The 24,482-nt window shown below is 44.6% G+C and overlaps 1 protein-coding gene across 1 annotated transcript in view; it reads left to right on the plus strand.

Annotated features, from left to right (window-relative positions):
• Positions 1–20,330: 20,330 nt before the first annotated feature.
• LOC142735767 (uncharacterized) overlaps positions 20,331–24,482 on the plus strand; it is a 62,741-nt gene continuing 58,589 nt past the window's right edge. The window contains exons 1-2 of the mRNA XM_075849608.1: positions 20,331–20,402; positions 23,732–23,891. Of these exons, the coding sequence (XP_075705723.1) occupies positions 23,807–23,891 (85 nt within the window). The 5' untranslated portion in view covers positions 20,331–20,402; positions 23,732–23,806. The remainder of the gene's footprint in view (positions 20,403–23,731; positions 23,892–24,482) is intronic.

A 24,482-nucleotide genomic window follows, 5' to 3' on the forward strand; every position in this document is an offset into this window, starting at 1 on the left:
GGAGTTCATCAGGGCATAATAAGAGGGTAGAATAATTGGGTAAATAATACAATTATCCATAGATGTGTGGTACGCTGTGAAGAAATCCGTTATGCACAGGCCGGTGTCACACTGATAAACGGTTTTCTTTCTTATCCCCCTTTTGTAACGCTCTGCACCTTTTGGGGACGTTTTCTCCTTCGTAGTTTGGGAAATATTGCTGGGAAAGTTTTGCGCTGGTATAATACGGGCACCCTCGCTTCCAGCGGATGTGCTATCTCCCTTCCCTTCCTAGTTCCTAAATACTAGGGCCCTGAAACTGAAGGAATGTTCCCCTCCTGCCTGCGCATTGAGATGATTTTTCATCACCGCATTACTAGTGCCATAACTTTTTTATTTTTCAGTTGATTGAGCGGTGTGCGGGCTTGTTTTTTGCGAGACGGGCTGTCGATTTTATTGGTACCGTTTTAGAACACATATGACTTTTTGATCACCTTTTATTTCATTTTTTGGTAAAGGAAATTACCAAAAACAAGCAATTCTGGAATAGTTTTTTATTGTTTTTTTTTTCGGCATCCACAGTGCGCCCTAAATTACATATTAGCTTTATTCTGCGGGTCGATACGATTACGGCGATACCAAATTTATATTGTTTTTTTTATGTATTGCAGCTTTCGCACAATAAAATCACTTTTTTTATTAAATCATTTGTTTTCTGTGTCGCCATATTCTAAGACCCATAACTTTTTTATTTTTGCGTGGACAAAGTTGTGTCAGGGATTATTTTTTGCGGCACGGATTGTCGTTTTTATTGGTACTATTTTGGAGTAAATGTTACTTTTTGATAATTTTTTATAGCATTTTTTGGAAGGAGATGTTTTTTTTTACAACGTTCACCGTGCGGGATAATTTACATAATAGTTTTGTAGTTTGGGTCGTTACGGACGCGGCGATACCAATTATGTATAGTTTTTTAATTTTTTATGTTTTTTCCCATAGTAAAAGACTTACTATGGGAAAAAGGCAGTTTAGCTTTTTTTTTTAACTTGAAACTTGTGTTTTTTTTGTTTTACGACATTTTTATTAACTTTTTTGACTTGTCCCACTAGGGGACATGAGGGCCTGATGCCCCGATCGCTACTCTAATACACTGCACTACATACGTAGTGCAGTGTATTAACGCTGTCAGTTATTCACTGACAGCAAGCCTATGGGGACTCCCGTACAAGGCAGACTCGGACGCCATTATTTGGCGTCCGATTCCCATAGCAACCCAGCGATTGCATTGCTAGGTTGCCGGTCGGGTTAAAACCCATCAGATGCTGCGCTCTATTGAGGGCAGCATCTGAGGGGTTAATCAGCCGGATCGGAGAATAGATCCGGTCCTGGCAGTTACAGGAGGGTGCCAGCTGTATAATACAGCTGTCACCCTGCGGTGATGATGCCGGCTCTGTTTCTGAGCCCGCACCATCACCGCGACGTAACTGTACTGCGGTTTGCGGGAACACCTTGCCGACAGTGCCGTATATATACGGCGGATGTCGGGAAGGGGTTAATATCCATGGTTTCTTGGGTGGTTATAGGTTTATGCCTAATGTCCCCGGAAGTCTAGGGTGAGTTAGAGAGGTTATCCGGAAGATAAAATTGAAGGCCTATCAACAAGATAGGCCATCAATATCTGATTAGTGGGGGTCTGACTATCGGCACTTACACCAATTTGAAGGGGCCGAGGCGCTTGTGCGAGCGCTACTTCTCCTTCTTCCCTCTCACTGGAATCGCCAACAAACTCGTAGTGGCGATTTACAGTATCACTAGCTAATGGTTCCGTCTGTCACCGTTGTGACAGGGTTCCATTGTTCTTGACGGAACCAATAGCGCAGTCGACTGCGCTATTGATTCCGTACAAATCACGGAACCCTGTCACAACGGTGACAGACGGAAACCATTAGCTTGTTTTCCATCTCCATTGAGTTCAATGGTGAGTGAAACGGAAGCTTTCGTTTGCCTTTCCGCTGAGGGATTAACCCGACGGAAACCTCCGATGGAACCCCTCAGTGGAAAGCGATGGTGATGTGAACACAGCCTTAGGCCTCATGCACACGAACGTATTTTTTCCCTCCCGTAAGTACTGGCGTAAATACGGGTCCGGTGTCACACGTATTCCACCCGTTTTGCACCAGTATTTACGGACCCGTGCCCGTAAATACGGTTCCGGTGTCACCAGTATTCCACCCGTATTTACGGTCACGTTTTCGATGCAAAATTGCGCTGCACTAATCGGCAGCCCCTTCTCTCTATCAGTGCAGGATAGAGAGAAGGGGCAGCCCTTTCCGAGGTAAAAGTAAAAGAAATTCATACTTACCCGGCCGTTGCCTTGGTGACGCGTCCCTCTCTTGACATCCAGCCCGACATCCCTGGATGACGCGGCAGTCCATGTGACCGCTGCAGCATGTGATTGGCCTGTGATTGGCTGCAGCAGTCATATGGGCTGAAACGTCATCCAGGGATGTTGGGCCGGATGTCGAGAGGGACGCGTCACCAAGGCAACGGCCGGGAGACCGGACTGGAGGAAGAAGCAGGAAGTTCTCGGAAAGTATGAACGTCTTTTTTTTTTTACAGGTTGCTCTATATTCTGATCTGAATTCACTGTCCTGGGTGCTGAAAGAGTTACTGCCGATCAGTTAACTCTTTCAGCACCCTGGACAGTGACTATTTACTGACATCGCCTAGCAACGCTGCCGTAATGACGGGTGCACACGTAGCCACCCGTCATTACGGGAGCTCCATAGACTTCTATGGGCTGCCCGTGCCGTTATTACGTCCTGAAAAAGGACATGTTCTATCTTTTTCCATGGCACGGGCACCTTCCCGTAAGAAAACGGGAAGGTACCCGTGGCCAATAGAAGTCTATGAGCCCGTTATTACGGGTCGTAATTACGACCCCTAATAACGGGAGTTTTTACGGTCGTCTGCATGAGGCCTAAGCATTGCTATTACTACCTCTGTGATTACAATCCAGAGGCAGCAATCAGATTATAAAGGAAGGGGGGGCTAAAGTAGTTATTTACCAAAATGTATTGTTAGGGTATGTTCACACGTAGTGGTTTTAGGCGTATTTTGGGGCGTTTACGCCTGAAAAAACGGAAACTGAACGCCTACAAACATCTGCCCATTTAAATCAATGGGAAAAACAGCATTTAGTTCATAAGTGGCGTCTTTTTACGCCTCTGTTTAAAAAACGAAGCTTAAAAAGAAGCTCCGTAAAAAGAAGTAGCATGTCACTTAATTTTCAGCTTCAAAAAGGTCTGAGGGTATGTGCACACGCTAGCTGTCATTTACGGCTGAAATGACAGACTGTTTTCAGAAGAAAACAGCTGCGTCGTTTCAGCCGTAAATGCTCCTCGTAATATACGAGGCGTCTGTGACGCTCGTATATCTTGAGCTGCTCTTCATTGAATTCAATGAAGAACGAATCAAATTACGTTGCAAAGAAGTGCCCTGCACTTCTTTGCCGAGGCAGTCAATTTACGCGTCGTCGTTTGACAGCTTTCAAACGACGACGCATAAATTACAGGTCGTCTGCACAATACGTCCGCAAACCCATTCAAATTAATGGGCAGATGTTTGCCGACGTATTGTAGCCCTATTTTCAGGCGTAAAACGAGGCATAATACGCCTCGTTTACGTCTGAAAATAGGTCGTGTGAACCCAGCCTGAAAATGAGAGGCTGTTTTCTCTGAAAACAGCTCCGTATTTTGACGTTTTTTGCTAAGCGTGTGAACATACCCTAATGGCCTGTTTACACAGAGTATTTTGACGTGCTGTTTGGAGCGGAAACCGCTCTGCAAAACTCGTCAAAAACCGGCCGAAAATACCTCCCTTTGATTTCAATGGGAGGCAGGGGCGGTTTTCTCCTGCGAGCGGTAAAACCGCCTCGCGGGAGAAAGAAGGGACATGCCCTATCTTCACGCGTTTACGCCTCTGACCTCAGAGAGAGCGTATTTCGCTGAGTTTTTTGCCCGTAGCACTTAATAGCCACGTGCGAAAAACGCAGCGAAAATCGCGGCAAACGACGTGCCGGAAGGACAAAATCTGCCTCAAAATCCCAAACTGAATTTTGAGGCAGAATTTTCCCCCTGCAAAAAACTCTGTGTGAGGTCAGAGGTGTAAACGCTCATCAAAAAACTCAGTGTGAACAGGGCCTTAGGGCTTATTCAGACGAACGGGATATACGTCCGTGCAACGCACGTGATTTTCACGCGCGTCACACGACCTATATTAGTCTATGGGGCCGTGCAGACAGTTGCGTGATTTTTACGCAGCGTGAGTCCGCTGCGAAAAACTCACGACATGTCCGTTCTTTGAGCGTATTTCGCGCATCACGCACCCATTGAAGTCAATGGGTGCGTGAAAATCACGCGCACCACACGGAAGCACTTCCGTGGGACGCGCGTGATTCGCGCAACAGCTGTGAAAAGGATGAATGAAAACAGAAAAACACCATGTGCTTTTCTGTTTACAAACATGCAAACGGAGTGTCACAATGATGGCGGCTGCGCGAAAAGCACGCAGCCGCGCATCATATGCTGCTGCCACACGGAGCTGCCAAGTACCTTTTGCGCGCGCAAAACGCCGCGTGTTTTGCGCACGCAAAACGCACACGCTCGTGTGAATCCGGCCTTATAGTGATCATGAGTCTATTGTTATCTATTAGGTCCATTCACATGTGTCGTATTTAACACGGATTTGATGCTGCACTGAAATCCCCTGACAATCTGCTTCCCATGCATGTGGATTGGGCTTCCACAACTCCGTACACATGCTACGCCAAATTCCTGCGCAGATGTTTGTCCTCACTGTGGAAAACAATCTGCTGCTAAAATAAGTAGCATGGGACTAAGGGCGGATTCACACGAACGTGATTTTCGTCCGTGCAGCCCGCGTGGTATTCACGCGGGTCGCACGGACCTATACAAGTCTATGGGGCAGTGCAGACAGTCCGTGAGTTTTGCGCAGCGTGAGTCCGCTGCGTAAAACTCACGACATGTTCTATATTTAGGCGTTTTTCGCGCATCACGCACACATTGAAGTCAATAGGTGCATGAAAATCACGCGCACCCCACGGAACCCCTTCCGTGGGATGCGCGTTATTCGCGCAACAACAGTAAAAGAATGAATGTAAACAGAAAAGCACCACGTGCTTTTCTGTTTACAAACATCCAAACGGAGTGTCATAAAGATGGCGGCTGCGCGAAAATCATGCAGCCGCCCATCCATATGAACAGGACACACGGAGCTGTCACGCTGCTGCCACGCGGGCGCAAAACCCTCACGTTCATCTGAATCCGCCCTCATCCTCATGCGGATCGACAGCATACCCGTTGTAGAAATCCGAAGGTAAGCCACGAATATCTGCCGCGGAAATACACATCAGATTTGAATGGACATGTGTGAACGGCGCCTTAGATGTAAATGACTTATCCTCCTGCTGGCTCAAGGTACTTAGCTACTAAGAGCTACGTATACAGACTGGATATCTCCTAAGCATGACTGGCTGCATTCCTCTGGGGACTCTGGGCTTGTCCAGCATTGCATGTATTACTAGCTCTATAGCAACCGGTCATAATGAAGCGGACACACAGCAGCCAGGTAGCGATTCTTACTGACTTCTCTTCACATTCTTTCTCTGTAAGCATTTATGGAGTGGAAAGGAAATATACATCATTGACCGTATGTATTAACTGTCCGTATGATTAGTGTCTGTATACCACAGATCATTCAGTGTATAGAGCAGCCTATGGTCAGGCTGACATGTGCAGTTCAGTCCAGGCTCTGGAAGCTTTAGTAACATGGAAACTGTCTGATGTTATGATTTATTTCTCCATTGTAAGAAATGTAGGATATCACGAGATTCCAGACTGAACCGGCATCTTCCTTCTCTAGAGATGGCTTTATTTATTGAATACTTGCAGACAGTTACTGGTAGCTAAGGAAGTGAAGGGAAAATACTTATATTAATATTTATATGAATGTACAGCAGTGATCTGCAAGCTGTGACTGTCCAGCTAATGTGAAACGTCAAGTCCTAGCATGCAATAAAATCTGCAGAGTATCAGCCCATGGTGGGACTGCGTGCCTGAGAGGTACAAGTTGCAGGCCACTGCTGTACATTCAAATAATAATAATGGATAAATGAGCAAAGAATTTTCCAGGGACACTTTCCTGCGTAGAAGGCAGGCTAGAATAAAGTTCTGTTCCAACCACATTTGTTCCCCTACATCAGACATATACTGTAAATCTAAGGATGCAACGATGTACCAACTATATACTTATAACGGCTCAATAAAAAAAAAGTTTACAGTTCCCACCTGTTTGATAAATCTGATTTTTTTAAAAAAAAGGGTAATCAAAGGTTTTTGTTTTTTCAGACGGAACCAAATGTATATTTCATCCATATGTTTGGATCCATCAGCTATTGACTTCTATTATAAAAATGCAGGCTTAATACATGCCTAACTTTTCAGGCGACTTTTCAGAATAAGCTGTCATATGTGTGTATATGAGGAATAACACTATTTTTGGCCATTAAAGGACTCTGGAAAATCCTGGTCTCCTATCTCTATATATCCCATATATAGAAGCCCCAGCATGGATGAGATTATACAGTAGTACTGAGCAGTGTAGCTGAGCTAAAAGACTTACCAGGAAGCTGCAGCATCTTTCTGTGTCTTTGTGACTCTGCTCCCTCCTCCCCTCTCCATAGAACTGTATAGACAGTGTGTCTGTATCTCTTTTAGCTCCCTCCTCCTGCTGCTTCCCCCTCCGCCCACTTCTATGGGCAGCATTTATGTGTCTCTCTGCTCCCTCACCTCCCCATAGACTTCTATAGGCAGGCAGTGAAGACACCCCCCCCCCACTTCCCGCAGAGCGTCTACTCTGATCTGTAACTAGGAACGGATTTTTTTTGCTTGACAACAATGTAGATCAAATCTGTGGCACTCTGCAGGTTGGCTGGTGCGGTAGGTAGGGTTCCTACCCCATAGATACTTGCAATGAAAAACTCAAGCACTCCTTCGATTGAACTATGCAAAATAGGTTTATTTTAAATAAGGCAATATGTGAAAAGGTGTAACGTTTCGGCCACAATCCGGCCTTTATCAAACTCTATTGCCGCTGGTCAATAGAAAAAACCTTATAGGAAATGATGCTGTGAAGATGGGTAGCTTGTACCATGGGGTACACATGGGGACCATATGGGCACCTAGTGTTTTCCAGTTCCCAGTGTTACCGTTCCTGCTGCCTGTACCCTGTATCCTGTGCTGCAGTGCCTCTGTGCTTTCTAGAGTCTAAGTCAAGTTGTGTCTTCCACTGCATCTACTGCGTCACACCCCGCTTGGTGCACGTCTACTGCCGGAGCCTTATCTTCAGCCTGAATCACCGCTACTGTCTGCATTGCCTCAGGTACCGTTTCTGGACTATAGACTTTGTACTATACCTGTTTGGCCAGCTGCTATCCCGCTACGCGGTACGGCCCAGTGGGTCCACACCCCACGCCATGACAGTACGCTCAGGCACTGATCCAGAGGGCAGAGCTCTTTTTATAATCCAGCAGCACTCTGGACTTGATTGCAGATTTCCTGCAATTGTGCACGCACTGGCCCTATAAGGCCGTGCACGCGCGAGCCCTGCGGGAGACCGTCTCAGATCCAGGAAGTGAGTGCCATCGTCTCACAGGAGGAAGACGCTGCAGAGAACTCACATGTCCATTGCCGCTGCCGTCGAAGGGTAAGTCAGAACGACGGGCCGTGGCCATAGACGTTATAAACACTATATTGTGATAGTTCGGACTTTTACGGACGCGGCGATACCAGTTATGTTAACTTTTATTTTTTTTAACATTGATTTAGGGAAAAAAGTTTTGTTTTTTTTAACTTTTAATATTTATTTTTTTGGAACATTATAAAAATGTTATTTAACTGTTTTTTTTTACTTTTTGTTATTAGTCCCTCTAGGGGACTTGAAGCAGCGATCAAACTATACTGCATGATATACTAATGTATTGCATTATATTGTGATTCTGACAATCTCCTTTGAAGCCCTGCCGGCGGCAAAGCTTCAGAGGAGTACAAAGATGGCAGACCCGGGGGCCTTTATTAGGCCTCCAGGCTGCCTTAACAACCACTGTAAGTGGCCAATCGAGCCACGGGGGGGGGGGGGGGGGCACGATGGAGTGTTTGAGTGGGCGCCCCCCTAATTCTAACAATTTAAATGCCGAGGTCATGATTGACCACGTCATTTAAGGCGTTAAACGAGCGGAATCAATGTGATCCCGTGAGTCCGCTCCATACTTCCCCTTAACGGCTGCCGCGTACCAGTAAGTGACATGTCGTTAAGGGGTTAAGGAAAGACTTCTTCATTTTTGTTGACGCAACAACTGAGTCAAAATATATTAGACTGAAATTTGTAATGGGTATGTCAACCGATATCCGCCCTCCAGTGATTTTATCCAGGTTCAAATCATGGTTTATCGATATATCGAGAGAGGAATTAGACACACGGACGCTTCTGGTATGCTCAAAATACTCCTCTAAGGTTTCTTTCACAGTTCTCTTATATCCACTCCTGTATTTGACAAAAAAAAACTGCATCAAAAACTGCATGTGAAGAGCACAACCAATTGACTGGCTGTGAAAAGTGAAGTAGTAAGTAATCCACCCTCTTCTTGAGGTCTATGAATTCCCTCAGCTATCAGTCAGCCTAGCCACTCAGTCCATACTTAGGCCTCATGCACACTTCAGTGAAATGCTTCAGTGCGTTATCCGTTTTTTTAATGGATAGCACACTGACCCATTCATTTGTATGGGGCCATGCACACTTCCGTTTGTTTTAACGGAACCGTGTGCCCGTTCCGACAAAATTAGAACAGATCGTATTCCTGTCCGTTTTTGACGGAACAGTCTCGGCCATTCCATTAATTTGGTCTGTTGAAACAGACTGCACACTGAAGCCATCCGTGTGCGGTCCATGTTTCATGGATCCGTCATTAGCGGCCGTACAACAGGCAACGGATGTCTGCATGAGGCCTAAGTAGACAATACTGTTTGAATATAATGTGCAAAAAGTTTTTTTTTTTTTAACAATTCTTTCGTTATAGAAAGAAAAAGTATGTAATTTTCGTTTATCAAAGAAATGAGAAAGACATAAACCAGCTCTGTAAGACATATCCAGTAAAGAACAGGTACATACACAAAATGTACAGTAAGGATTCAGGTAGCAAATACAGCAATATGAGATACAGAGGAAAAGTAACAAATATAACAACTACGTACAGAGGGAAAAACAGGCTTATTAAAAAACAAAACAGAAAAAAACCATGAGTATTATGTATGTGTGACATAATGGCAAAGAACAAGAGAAATAATCAGAGAAATGATGATCTAGTAGAAGGTGACAGAGGGGTGAAATAAGGAGATGGGAAGGTCTCCCTGGCCCAGACGCAAAAGGAAGGGGGGGGGGGGTGTCAACCCAAGGCAATAGTGTCCCTGACAGCCCTCCAGGGACCCCAGGTCCTTTTGTATCTGGTATGGTTCCTATCTTCCCAACTAGCAATCTCCTCCATCCTACAGAGATGGTCAACTTTGTCGACCCACATTCGAATAGAAGGTGGTTCAACTGACCTCCATTTAAAGGGGATAAGTAATTTTGCAGCAGTAATTAGGAAAGTCACTAGAGTTGAATCCGGTTTAAAAAAAACAAACTCGCCATACACCACGTTTTTGACACTAAGGCTGGGTTCACACGAGCATGTTCGGTCCGTAATGGACGGAACGTATTTCGGCCGCAAGTCCCGGACCGAACACACTGCAGGGAGCCGGACTCCTAGCATCATAGTTATGTACGACGCTAGGAGTCCCTGCCTCTCCCTGGAACTACTGTCCCGTACTGAAAACATGATTACAGTACGGGACAATTGTCCCGCAGCGAGGCAGGGACTCCTAGCGTCATATATAACTATGATGCTAGGAGCCAGGCTCCCTGCAGTGTGTTCGGTCCGGGACTTGCGGCCGAAATACGTTCCGTCCTCTACGGACGTAACATGCTCGTGTGAACCCAGCCTTAGGGCACATTCAGACGTGGCGGAATTGCTGTGGAATTCCGCTGCGGACAGTCCACAGTTGAAATCCTTAGCAGACAGTTTGTCCATTTGGTTTCCACACCTTTTTAGTTATCTTCGTGCAGACGTTGCGGAAAACTCCGCTGCGGTGTCTGTTGCGGAGAAGAAGCGAAATTTCAATGCAAAAACTGAAAACTGTGGCAAGTCCGCTGTGTTTTCTGCAATGTCTGAATTACCTGTCAAATATGCAAATGTTGGTGCAGATTCGTTGCGTAATTGCCCCAAATCTGCACCAACATTTGCAGCGGAAAAATTCTGCCAAGTCTGAACGTGCCCTAAAGAAAAAGTGGTGGCGGGCCTGAACGCCATTCTTGTCAATGTAATTGCACCAGAAATCTGGTGCAGTTGCATTGATAAATCCACCCCAAAGTATCTTACTCTTTATTGCGTAAGGCCTCATTTACACGAGCGTGTGCGTTTTGCGCACGCAAAAAAACGCTGCGTTTTGCGTGCGCAAAAGGCAATTGACAGCTCCGTGTGTCATCCGTGTATGATGCGCGGCTGCGTGATTTTCGCGCAGCCGCCATCATAGAGATGAGGTAGTCGACGCCCGTCACTGTCCAAGGTGCTGAAAGAGCTAACTGATCGGCAGTAACTCTTTCAGCACCCTCGACAGTGAATGCCGATCACAATCTACACCAACCTGTGAATAAAAAAAGACGTTCACACTTACCATGAACTGCCTGCTTCCTCCAGTCCGGTCTCCCGGCCGTTGCCTTGGTGACGCGTCCCTCTCTTGTCATCCGGCCCCACCTCCCTGGATGACGCGGCAGGCCATGAGACCGCTGCAGCCTGTGATTGGCTGCAGCCTGTGCTTGGCCTGTGATTGGCTGCAGCTGTCACTTGGCCTGAATTGTCATCCCGGGAGGTCGGACTGGAGGAAGAAGCCGGGAGTTATCGGTAAGTCAGAACTTCTTTTTTTTTTTACACGTATATGTATATTGTGATCGAAAGTCACTGTCCATGGTGCTGAAACAGTTTAAGTCTTTCAGCACCGTGGGCAGTGACTGTCTCCTTACGTCGCGTACCCGAACATTTTTTGCCGGGTTCGGTTAAAACGAGTTCGGCCGAACCCGGTGAAGTTCGGTGCGCTCATCTCTAATTTGACACTCCGTTTGGATGTTTGTAACCAGAAAAGCACGTGGTGCTTTTCTGTTTACATTCATCCTTTTGACAGCTCTTGCGTGATTTTCGCGCATGCAACGCAGGACCGTCAGTGTGGCATGCGTTGTTTTCACGCACCCATTGAAGTCAATGGGTGCGTGTTGCGTGAAAAACGCAAGAATATAGAACATGTCGTGAGTTTTACGCAACGCACTCACGCTGCGCAAAATTCACGCATCGTCTAAACAGCCCCATAGACTATTATAGGTGCGTACGACACGCGTGAAAAGCACGCGCGTCGCACGCGCGTATAATACGCTCGTGTAAACGAGGCCTAATAGTGTGTAAACACGACCATGCAGCTATACATTCCCAACCATAAACTGTTTTGTTTTTTTCTTAATTTGTTCAGAAAATCCTCTTTTTAACTTTCAATTCTTCTGATGAATAAGTATTAACTTCACCTGAAAATGGAAACTAGTAAATTATTCTCAATATCACATGCCCTTAAATTTTTACTTGCCTGGTAAACAGATCAGAGAAGCTATTCCACTTTTCTTCCTCCACCAGCGATCAGTGACAGTGCTGCTAAACATTAACCCATATCAATACATTTTTATCAGCAGATTGGATGCTTAATTTCATTGTTTTTCTTTGATTTCTATATTTGTTTATACATAATTCCCATAATCTTCATGCTTTCAATATACCGACCCACTATATATACCTTATAGGGTATGTTCACACGACAGCGTCATGTGCAGGCGCTTGAACGCCGCGTCCATTACGGACGTAATTGGCGCTGCTTTTCATTGGAGTCAATGAATAACGGCTCCAATTACGCCCCAAGAAGTGACAGGTCACTTCTTTGACGCGGGCGTCTATTTACGCGCCGTCATTTGACAGCGGCGCGTAAATATACGCCTCGTGTGAACTGACAAACGTCAGCCCATTGCTTTCAATAGGCAGATGTTTGTCAGCGCTATTGAGGTGCATTTTTCGGACGTAATTCGGGGCAAAAACGCCCAAATTACGTCCGTAATTAGTGTGTGTGAACATACCCATACACAGCAAGGGTAGTTTAAAAACAAGGTAAAATCTTTGCCAGGCTCTCCAACTTTCATGCTAATATGGTCTCGTTCACACACTGTTTTTTTTGCAGGCAGAAAAAAAAAATCTGATTTTGACCTGCCTGTGCTTTCTTACCGCGGTTTTTGCAATGCTTTTTATTGCATTTTTTCACACAGCCATTGAGGACCGCGGGCAAAAAAATGCTACGAAAAACTGTCGTAAACGAGCGCCGCAGTTTTTTTTTCCCATTGATTTCAATGGGAGGTCAGAGGCGGAACCGCGTGTAGAAAGGACATGCTTTTTTCCTCCGTAAGTGGCTAAATGCTGCCCGGGAAAAAACTCCTCTGCCTCCCATTGAAATCAATGGGAGGCGATTTCAGCCATTTTTTTGGCGCTGATTCCAATGCGGTTTACGCATCAAAATCAGCGCCAAAAAAACTCTGTGTGAACTGAGCCTTATAGTGGTACTGATGTCATCTTATGTAGTAGAAGAACACCAGGGCCTTGGTGTGACACCTCCTGGGCTCCAAAAGACAACTATAGATATAATTTAAGGGTATCTTCACACGCTTAACCAAAAACGTCTGAACATACAGAGCTGTTTTCAAGGAAAAACAGCTCCTGATTTTCAGACTTTTTTTTAGCAATTCGCGTTTTCACGGTGTTTTTTACGGCCGTTTTTGGTGCTTTTTTTCTATAAAGCCTATGAAAAACTGCTCCAAAAACGTCCCAAGAAGTGACCTGCACTTCTTTTTCGTGGCCGTTATTTTTTATGCGGCCGTCGGAACAGAACGCCGTTTTTCCCATTGAAATCAATGTGCAGATGTTTGGAGGAGTTCTGCTTCCGACTTTACGGTCATTTTCGGCCGTTTACGGCCCAACATACCCTTAGGTGCCAAAAGCACCCAGGTGATTTTTTTTAATCTGGAGCCCTGCTGTCTAGACAAACACTTTGGCTGCCTGCAACTACCAATAAAGGGAGGATTGGAGCTTACTGCATACTGTCTTATTATAAAACTGTTTCTCCACTTTGGACGATATCTACTTGTTAGAAGGCTCCATCGACGATAAGTTAATCACAAAGTCTCCCCCTTCTTGGAGCCCAGCAATCAGCTGTAATCTGTAGGAAACCTGGCAGTAAGGGTATGTTCACACGCTTAGCAAAAAACATCTGAAAATACAGAGCTGTTTTCAAGGGAAAACAGCTCCTGATTTTCAGACTTTTTTTAAGAAACTCGCGTTTTTCGCTGCGTTTTTTACAGCCTTTTTTGGAGTTTTTAAAAACGGCCTCGTAAAAAAACGGCCCGTCGAAACAGAACGCCGTTTTTCCCATTGAAATCAATGGGCAGATGTTTGGAGGCGTTCTGCTTCCGATTTTTCAGCCATTTTTCGTCCTTTTACGGCCCTAAAAACGTCCAAAAATAATCCGTGTGCATATACCCTTAGGGCATGGCCACACGTGGCGGAATTCTTCCGCAACTGTACGCATCAATGCCCAAAATGGGCAATAAATTGATGCGGACTAGCTGCTGCGTATTGAGGTGAAAGTACTTCCCTTCTCTCTATCAGTGCAGGATAGAGGGAAGGGACAGCACTTTCCCTAGTGAAAGTAAACTAATTTCATACTTACCGGCCGTTGTCTTGGTGACGCGTCCCTCTTTCGGCATCCAGCCCGACCTCCCTGGATGACGCGGCAGTCCATGTGACCGCTGCAGCCTGTGATTGGCTGCAGCCGTCACTTAGACTGAAACGTCATCCTGGGAAACCGGACTGGAGGAAGAAGCAGGGAGTTCTCGGTAAGTATGAACTTCTATTTTTTTTGCAGGTTGCTGTATATTGTGATCGGTAGTCACTGTCCAGGGTGCTGAAACAGTTACTGCCCATCGCTTAACTCTTTCAGCACCCTAGACAGTGACTATTTACTGACGTCGCCTAGCAACGCTCCCGTAATTACGGGTGCACACACGTAGTCACCCGTAATTACGGGAGCCCCATTGACTTCCTCAGTCTGGCTGTATACCTAGAAATACATAGGTCCAGCCAGAATGAAGAAATGTCAAGTTAAAAAACCAATACGCTCCGCAGCACACATAACATCTACATTACATCTGCAGACTTCATTGCGGAACTTAGAATCTCCATTGAAGTCAATGGAGAAATTCCGCAATGAGTCCGCAAACAGTCCGCCACACCTCCGCAACAACCATTGTATGCTGCGGACACCAAATTCCGCACCGCAGCCTATGCTCCGCAGCGGAATTGTCCGCAACGTGCAAACGAACCCAACCACAAAGCTGTGGAAGGCCATGGAGAAACGGGTCCGCTGCGGAGTGTCCGCAGCGGAATTCCAGAGCAATTCCGCTACGTGTGGCCATGCCCTTAGTGTTCAATTTCCCAGCAACGCTTCGTTTTAGCTATCGGTTGGGGTCTCAGTGCTCAGACCCCCAGCGATCGAAACTTCTGACATGTCAAACGCTGTGGCCCGTTAGTCCACAGTCTAGTGTAAACGCTGTGGCCCATTAGTCCACAATCTAGTGTAAACGCTGCAGTCAGACAGTCAGTCCACAGTCTAGTCTAAATGCTGCAGTTGGTCAGTCCACAGTGCAGTGCAAACGCTGCAGTTGGTTAGTCCACAGTCTAGTATAAACACTGCAGTTGATCAGTCCACAATGTAAATGCTGCAGTTCGTTGCCCAGTCTAGTGTAAGTGCTACAATTCATCAGACCATACTGTAGTGTAAGTGCTGCGGTGCGTCAGTCCACAGTCTAGTGTAAATGCTGCGATGTGTCAGTCCAGTCTAGTGTAATTGATGCGGCCAGTCCACAGTCTAGTGTAAACTATCTCTTTATTTTACATCTCATAATGTTGATTTTAATTTGTCAACCAAAAAATATAATTTGGCTCCTATGGGTAAGGCCACACGGTGCGGTCACGGTGCGTTTATGTTGCGTTTTTAAACTGCAGCAAGTCATTTTTCATAGCAGTCAATGGTGAAATGTTTGTTATGGACAGACTGCTGCTATTATATTACAATGTGTTTTTGTGCGGTTGACCGCATCTTCATAATGTCCGACCGCATGCAGTTAATGACCGCAATGCCAAAGTTGTTGCTGAACTGCTTGCGTTTTTGCTAACAGTTCTGCAATGCATTGTAATGAACTATATACAGGAAGCACCTAACAAACTTCAACACCGGTAAAAACGATGTCCATCAATTATTTCCTTTAAAAATGCAACAGAACTGCAGCATTAGAGAGACAAAAAACGCATGCAGTTGACCGCATGCGGTTTTCAAACGCAACAAAACCACGTCAACGACGCACCGTGTGGCCTTACCCTAAGGGCAGATTCACACGAACGTTGCGTTTTTGCGCGCGCAAACAACGCGGCGTTTTGCAAGCGCAAAAACCATTTGACAGCTGCGTGTGTCATGCATGTCTGATGCGCGGCTGCGTGATTTTCGCGCAGCCGGCATCATAGAGATGAGGCTTGTCAACGCCCGTCACTGTCCAAGGTGCTGAAAGAGCTAAATCTTTCAGCACCCTCGACAGTGAATGCCGAACACAACAGCGAAAAACCTTTTAAAAAAAAAGATAGAGTTCCTACTTACCGAGAACTTCCCGGCCGTTGCCTTGGTGACGCGTCCTTGGTGACGCGCCTCTCTTGACATCGGGCCCCACCTCCCTGAATGACGCGGCAGTCCAAGTGACCGCTGCAGCCTGTGATTGGCTGCAGCCTGTGCTTGGCCTGTGATTGGCTGGAGCTGTCACTTGAACTGAAGTGTCATCCCGGGAGGTCGGACTGCAGGAAGGAGACAGGAGTAATCGGTAAGTTAGAACTTCGGTTTTTTTTACAGGTTCATGTATTTTGGGATCGCAAGTCACTGTCCATGGTGCTGAAACAGTTTAACTCTTTCAGCACCATGCACAGTGAATGTCTCCCGACGTCGCGGACCGGAAATTTTTTGGCCGGGTTCGGCCAAAACGAGTTTGGCCGAACCCGGTGAAGTTAGCTTCGGTTGTCGGGGTTCGCTCCTCGCAAAGACACTCCGTTTGGATGCTTGGAAACAGAAAAGCACGTGGTGCTTTTCTGTTTCCATTCATCCTTTTGACAGCTCGTGCGCTGTTTCAGTCTGTTCGCACGGAAGTGCTTCCGTGCGACCTGCCTGGTTTTCACGCACCCATTGATTTCAATGGGTGCATGATGCATGAAATACGCAGTTATTGAACCTGTCGCGTATTTTGCGCAGCGAACAAACGCTGCGCAAAATACACGGACTGTGTGTACTGCCCCATAGACTTCTATAGGGCATTGCGTGCCGCGCGAAAACCACGCGGCCTGCACGCTGCCAAATCACGTTCGTGTGAATCCCCCCTAAATGTTGTTTTTTTTTTAAATGTTTTTTTTTTTTGCCTGGAGCCCTGCACCTTTGCACTGTCTGTAGCTCTGCACTTACACCTGGAGTTTTCAATATGGCCTTATTCACACGAGTGTTTCTTTTTATAAAACTGATTGTTTTTCATCCGTATGAATGTCTGTGTTTGTGTTCTGATTCTTTTTTTTGTATCCGTATGCCATCAGTTTTTCTCTTTTACAAAAGAAACAGAACGAGGTCTGGTTTTATCAATTTTATCACAATTTTGTCCAAACCCACTGAAAACACCCACAGGAATGTCACATGACTGCTCAGACGCCATTTACAATTGCTTTTACAGCTTAGAGATCCGTGTCTGATTCCTCTGCTTTGTCGGATTGGTTTTGGGCTATATTTTTTCTTCTGAACATACTGTCCAAACCCATGGACTGTGTTCCGTTGGCCTGGCACATCTATTATCGCCTAGCATGGAATCCGTGAAAATGGACAGCACACAGAATCTTTGATGGATGAGTCTGGTCCCAGTAAAGGACATGTTGTGAGTTTCACACAACGCACACACGCTCCATTAAAAAAGTGTAAATATCTTAGTCAACTTGTATGGGTGAAATGGGTAAAATATGCAATTTTGGGAAACTTCAGCATTTTTGTTTGACCGCTTCGTATACACAGATGTTTACATAGAAACATCAACCTAGCTTCTGCATTCTGGATGGATTGAAGAGGCGCCGGTGTGGTCAGCGGGTTAGTTAATAAAAGGTTTACATTTTGCGTCTGTTGAATTTTGTAGCAATAACTACGAGCCTTGCTTCTTGAATCCTAAGAATTTGTGACTGTAGTGATTTATAGATACAGGATGTTCCCTACAGCTATAAAATGTTAATCTTGGCCTGATCTGAGCTAAGTGTTCGTAGGATTATTTAAATATTTCACCAAGTAAGATAAATATAGTATCACGTGTGAGAGATGGATAGATAAATAAGTGAGGCAGTCAGAAGGGACACAACGCAGAGCCATCCACATGCTCCTACAGGCAGGGCGGACTGCTAGTCTCTGGTTTATAATTCATGTAATACTAATAACTAAACACCTATGTTCCTGAGCTGCCCCGAGTCCCGACACTGTTCTTAAGAATAATTGTGTATATGAACAAATCCAGATTTATCATGTGAAACCGAAGCAGTCAGAACTAGTTATAGCAGGCTCTTCAGTGTGAAGTAGTAATGTCAAAGAGGATTAGAACACGTTAACCTAATGGATCATTACAGTATATCATATTGGGAAGGAAAAGGAAATCATTATGATCTAAAGTATAAGGATTAAATTTACATTAAGGGGTTATTCCCATCACAAAAAGGGATGGCATATAGCTAGGATATGCCATCGCTTCTGATCGGTGGGGGTTTGAATGAAGTGGCTACACAAGCACTGCGGCCCCTTCACAGTTTTTCCCTGACAGTGCAGCTCCCAGACATCAGCTGTGTATGGGGCCGTGCTGCAGCCAGTGGCCGGGAGTGTCATCACTTTCTGTGCGGAAATAACCCTTTACAGAGGTAATGCAGAATTAAATATTCCAATTCTCTTGTTAGATCACACACAACAATTAAAAAAAAATAAAAAATGTTCCTGGGACTAAATCTTACTATTACATATTTGGTATGGCTCCCCATATTTTTTATTCTCTTTTCAGAATGTCTACAAATCCTGTGCCGGTAAGGCCTTGTTCACACGGTGCTAAAAAAAAACCGACGTGTAAACGCTTAAAAAACTAAGCTCTTTTTAAACTACAGGTGTTTTTGTTGTGTTTTTTTACGCTTTTTGGCATGTTTTTTTGGCGCGTAATTAGGACTCCCATTGACTATGGAAATTAGGCGCGTTTTCATCGTGATGCATTTTCTAAACATGCGCGCATAGAAAATAAAAGCGTCGTATGCACTAACGGCACGCTTTCTCATTGATGTCAAAAGGAAGCTTATGTGTTTGCACATACATGTCAAATACACGCCATGAGAAGAGGGCCTTCGGAGAAACCAATTATAGTGCGCCAATTTTTTTGGGGCTGCCTTGCATGAAAGCAGGGATCACTCTGCCACCTGTTTAGAAGAGGTAGTGGGACTGAGCCAATGAGCATGTAAATCCACTGGCATTGGAAACATTAGGTGGACGTTCTTAGTGGGAATCAAAAGAACACCATAACAAGTATGTACTGTATGGCTCTGTTCCCATTTGGACTTGATTTTCTGTTTCCCCGATCCGTCATAGGAACTGAAAAACAGAAGCACCAGATCCGTTGAACCCGACACAACCCATTAGAGGTAGTTTATTAGCATTTCTATGTCAGTTTTCTTCGGTAGAAAGGCCGCAAAAGGGCCAAAAAGTCGCAATTTGAGGTGCAAATTTTGACTTTTGTCTGTTTTATGCCACTCTCGCCAATTTTGTGGGAATGGGCATGGCCTCGGCGAAAGGGCGTGTGCAACCGAGGCCCGACAAATTTATTATAATTTACCCCAGAAAACTGGCGAGAATTATAGTGGAAATCAGCTGGCGTAGATTTCACTCTATGGGCATAGAAAAAGTAGAGGACCCTGCTACCCTCCCCCCGATATGACTACCCTGCTATTGGAAAGTTAAAATAAAAATTTTTTTATTAAAACTTGCTTACCGCTCCTCTTCTCCCCTTCGGTTCGCTCATCACGCCAGCCCTACTCATAAAACGTAATCATGCTCGGTAGCGTCAGAACCAGTGGTGTAACTATAGGGGTCGCAGCGCCACATCAATGAAAAGTTACTATGGTAACTGGGGCCTATGTAATAAACTACACGGGCCCCTGTTACAATAGTAACTGACAGTACTTACCCCCCTCTTTCCGGAGCGCAGCAGAGGTTCTGACGTCACAGCGCTGTACGCATCGCATGACGTCATGACACTATGCACTGTGCACAACATCCCGACCCTGGATGGAGTCAGGACCTCCACTGCGGCCGAAGAGTAGGGTAAGTTTAGTATTACTGTGAATATGCCATAAATGTCCCAGAAGGGAAAACACATCAAGACTCCAGACAGTGTATAAATGCACAATAATAATAAAAACTCATTTTTGCCAAAGGGAGGCAAAGATGTATGAACAAGTAAATCTCACTCCAATTTTCAATTAGCCCAAAATGGCTCTTAATGACCAATTTCGTAGAACACTCTGTCAATAATAATGTCATTTGTTAAAACACACCCTATAAACATTCTTCAGAGTCTGAATCCACGCTAGTTTGTCATATGTGAGTGGAGTGCAGGAAGTGGTGGAAATAGCAGACACATCGGTAATTAAAGACTCCGATGTGCAGAGGCCAATAATAGCGGTCATATATAGGTCTTTAGAGAAGTATTCATGAACTAAACTGGTTTTCTATTGCATAGTTGTCCCTAAAACCTCTGCAGTCCCATTGTTCATGTAAGGAAAATCTTTTGTAGACTATATTATACAATATGCTCTGTTGCAGCTAAACAAAAATAGAAATGTAAAATTTCATCATAAAATTAATTTATTTGAACATATTTTTCCATTGTTAATAAATTCATTAAATTTATATATATATTTTTTATAGATGGATGAAATTCATTTAATTCAGAGCTGGTCCAGATACAATAACAAGATACAAGCCCTCCATCAGTCACTTGGACTTCCATCATGGCAAAAACCAAAGGTAATTATAGTTTAACCCGTGTGATGACTTCTCTCTTATTTGACTTAAAGAGGCTCTGTCACCACATTATAAGTGCCCTGTCTCCTACATAAGGAGGTCGGCGCTATAATGTAGGTGACAGTAATGCTTTTTATTTTAAAAAACAATCTATTTTCACAACGTTAGGAGCGATTTTGGTTTATGTTAATGGTTTCTTAATGCCCAAGTGGGCGTATTTTTACTTTCGACCAAGTGGGCGTTGTACAGAGGAGTGTATGACGCTGACCAATCGGCATCATGCACTCCTCTCCATTCATTTAGACAACAGAATCGCGTTCTTACTAGAACATGATCTGCAGCCACATACACAAGTGTCCTGATAATTAATACACATGATCATCCAGCCTGGACGTCATGCGTATTCAGAATCCTGACACTTCTGAATCTTTTCTGTGAGATTTAAAGCACGGGAAACGAAATCTCGTTTACCTCCGTAATCTCGCGAGATTTCGTATCCGTTGCTGGAATCTCACAGAAAAGATTCAGAAGTGTCAGGATTCTGAATACGCATTACGTCCAGGCTGGATGATCATGTGTATTCATTATCAGGACACTTGTGTATGTGGCTGCAGATCATGTTCTAGTAAGAACGCGATTCTGCTGTCTAAATGAATGGAGAGGAGTGCATGATGCCGATTGGTCAGCGTCATGCACTCCTCTGTACAACGCCCACTTGTTCGAAAGTAAAAATACGCCCACTTGGGCATTAAGAAACTCATTAGCATAAACTAAAATCGCTCCTAACGTTGTGAAAATAGATTGTTTTTTTAAATAAAAAGCACTGCTGTCACCTACATTACAGCGCCGATCTCCTTATGTAGGAGACAGGACACTTATAATGTGGTGACAGAGTCTCTTTAAAGAGGCTCTGTCACCAGATTTTGCAACCCCTATCTGCTATTGCAGCAGATAGGCGCTGCAATGTAGATTACAGTAACGTTTTTATTTTTAAAAAACGAGCATTTTTGGCCAAGTTATGGCCATTTTTGTATTTATGCAAATGAGGCTTGCAAAAGTCCAAGTGGGTGTGTTTAAAAGTAAAAGTCCAACTGGGCGTGTATTATGTGCGTACATCGGGGCGTTTTTAATACTTTTACTAGCTGGGCGCTCTGATGAGAAGTATCATCCACTTCTCTTCAGAACGCCCAGCTTCTGGCAGTGCAGACACAGCCGTGTTCTCGAGAGATCACGCTGTGTCGTCACTCACAGGTCCTGCATCGTGTCAGACGAGCGAGGACACCGGCACCAGAGGCTACAGATGATTCTGCAGCAGCATCAGCGTTTGCAGGTAAGTAGCTACATCGACTTACCTGCAAATGCCGATGCTGCTGCAGAATCAACTGAAGCCTCTGGTGCCCTCGCTCGTCTGACACGATGCAGGACCTGTGAGTGACGACACAGCGTGATCTCTCGAGAACACGGCTGTGTCTGCACTGCCAGAAGCTGGGCGTTCTGAAGAGAAGTGGATGATACTTCTCATCAGAGCGCCCAGCTAGTAAAAGTATTAAAAACGCCCCGATGTACGCACCTAATACACGCCCACTTGGACTTTTACTTTAAACACACCCACTTGGACTTTTGCAAGCCTCATTTACATAAATACAAAAATGGTCATAACTTGGCCAAAAATGCTCGTTTTTTAAAAATAAAAACGTTACTGTAATCTACATTGCAGCGCCGATCTGCTGCAATAGCAGATAGGGGTTGCAAAATCTGGTGACAGAGCCTCTTTAAGGTCCTTTTACACCAACCAATATGGGCTATGATTAGTTATGTATGGGGACGAGTGATTGTTACTATGATCGCTCGTCCGCATGCATTTCTATCATGTCAGCAGCACATTTAACTGTTTACACAGGGGGATGTGCTACAGACAATGATAATATTCATTGATGCATAAACTATACAATCAGCCGATGAACGAGCGTTTGCTCGTTCATCGGCTGATCGTTTCCCTGTTTACACAGGGCAATGGTTGGGAACGAGCGGTAATATGAACACTCATTTGCCCGATCATTGGCCCATGTAAAAGGACCTTTACACTAGAAATAAATGAACAGGCTAATAGCATGGTTCCCACAGAGCAGGTCATATTACAGGTACCAATCAATAATATTTCCAATACTAATATTAAGACAATGATTATTTTGTGTGATTTAAGATGCTCTCTTGCCCCATCCACTGTGACTCATTTTTGATGCTGCTATGCCTGCTACCCCAGTAGTTATAGTCCTGAGCACAAGTTACATTTTAAAGGGAACGTCCGGTTTCAGCAAATGTTATTTTTTTGGTATAATTAAAAATGATTCAACGTTCCCTTATCCTTTCTGTATTAATTCCTTACGATTTTCAAGATCTCTGCTTGTTATTATTCAGTAGGAACATTCATTTTTTATTTCCAGTGGATAAATTCTGTCCATGGTCATGTGACGGACATGCAAGTGCACGGCTCGTTAGAAGATACAGCTCTGATTCACATACTGTAACGATCCCTGCACCTGTGTGATACATACTGTAACTGTAACGATCCCTGCACCTGTGTGATACATACTGTAACTGTAACGATCCCTGCACCTGTGTGATACATACTGTAACTGTAACGATCCCTGCACCTGTGTGATCATCACATGAACAACTGTGAGGAATTAATACAGGAAGCATATTGGAAAATTGTTACACTTTTAATTACATGGGGCCATTTAGTGGGTTCAGGTATCCTACATATGGGCTTATTGTGTTTTGTCTCTTTATTTACTGAACAGTGAATACTAATATAAAAAAAAAAATCATTGTTTTTAATTTAGCTTTTTTTTTTTATAATAACATAAAATGAATGCCCGGACATAACAGATACCCACACAGTTTTAGAGCTTCCGATAAATATGTTGTTAGCAATGAAAACATTATTGTATATACCAAACCTAGTGACTCAGAGAGTGAGAAAAGAAGATGTTTAATGTGAACTGTTAGAGCAGCAGAAGATGTTACATAAACATTATACAGTTGGAATAAATAATGCCTGTGACTTGCAGTTTCACTCTGCGCCACCAAGTCTACAAGCGTGCCCATTGCAGGGATTCCTTACATGACTAGCAAGTGATATAAGACTCAGAAGAGAGCGCCAGGGACCTGGGCCTGATTAAGGACAGGAATGGCGTGTCATTAGAGCTGATAACACTACGTTAGTTATTGGACAAAGCACGCTGAGCCCAGGAAATGATAAAGCTTGAAATGCTCAGACTGCAGACAACAATTCTGACTTGATGTTTCCTGCCTTCTCCACACCACAGCCAACATTTCACAAGTCCGGCTCTCCAAAACCAGATGACACCTCCAGAAAGCTATTTCTGTCTGGCCAGCGGCACATGACTGGAAGTGAACTCCAGAGAGAGGTTCTAAAACATTGTGGACTATCTGCTTATCACGCAATGATGGAAAGTTACTCTGAAGGTTGGAAAGTATTGTTGCTTCATTTTGAAATAAAATAAAGGGTTAAAAATTGGAAATATAACCAACTTAAAATATGCTAGGATTTTATCATTTAGGCTGGATTCACACGAGCATGTTCGGTCCGTAAAGGACGGAGCGTATTTCGGCCACAAGTACCGGACCGAACACAGTGCAGGGAGCCGGGCTCCTAGCATCATAGTTATGTACGACGCTAGGAGTCGCTGTCTCGCTGCGGGACAACTGTCCCGTACTGTAATCATGATTACAGTAAGGGACAGTAGTTCCATGGAGAGGCAGGGTCTCCTAGCGTCGTACATAACTATGATGCTAGGAGCCCGGCTCCCTGCAGTGTGTTCGGTCCGGGACTTGCGGCCGAAATACGTTCTGTCCTTTACGGACCGAACATGCTCATGTGAATCCAGCCTAACTGTATAGGGCCCAGGGGTGAATATACTTTATGTGCTGCCCAGTAGGTTTGGGGGCCCATTATCTGCTTTAATGAGTTGGTTACAATCAGTAAGGCCTGACGGTATTTTTCATCCACCCGTAAATACTGTCCGTAAATACGGATCCGTAGTATCTGTAATGCAT

The sequence above is a fragment of the Rhinoderma darwinii genome, chromosome 1, assembly GCF_050947455.1.
Source record: "Rhinoderma darwinii isolate aRhiDar2 chromosome 1, aRhiDar2.hap1, whole genome shotgun sequence".
In the NCBI taxonomy this organism is placed as follows: Eukaryota; Metazoa; Chordata; class Amphibia; order Anura; family Rhinodermatidae; genus Rhinoderma; species Rhinoderma darwinii.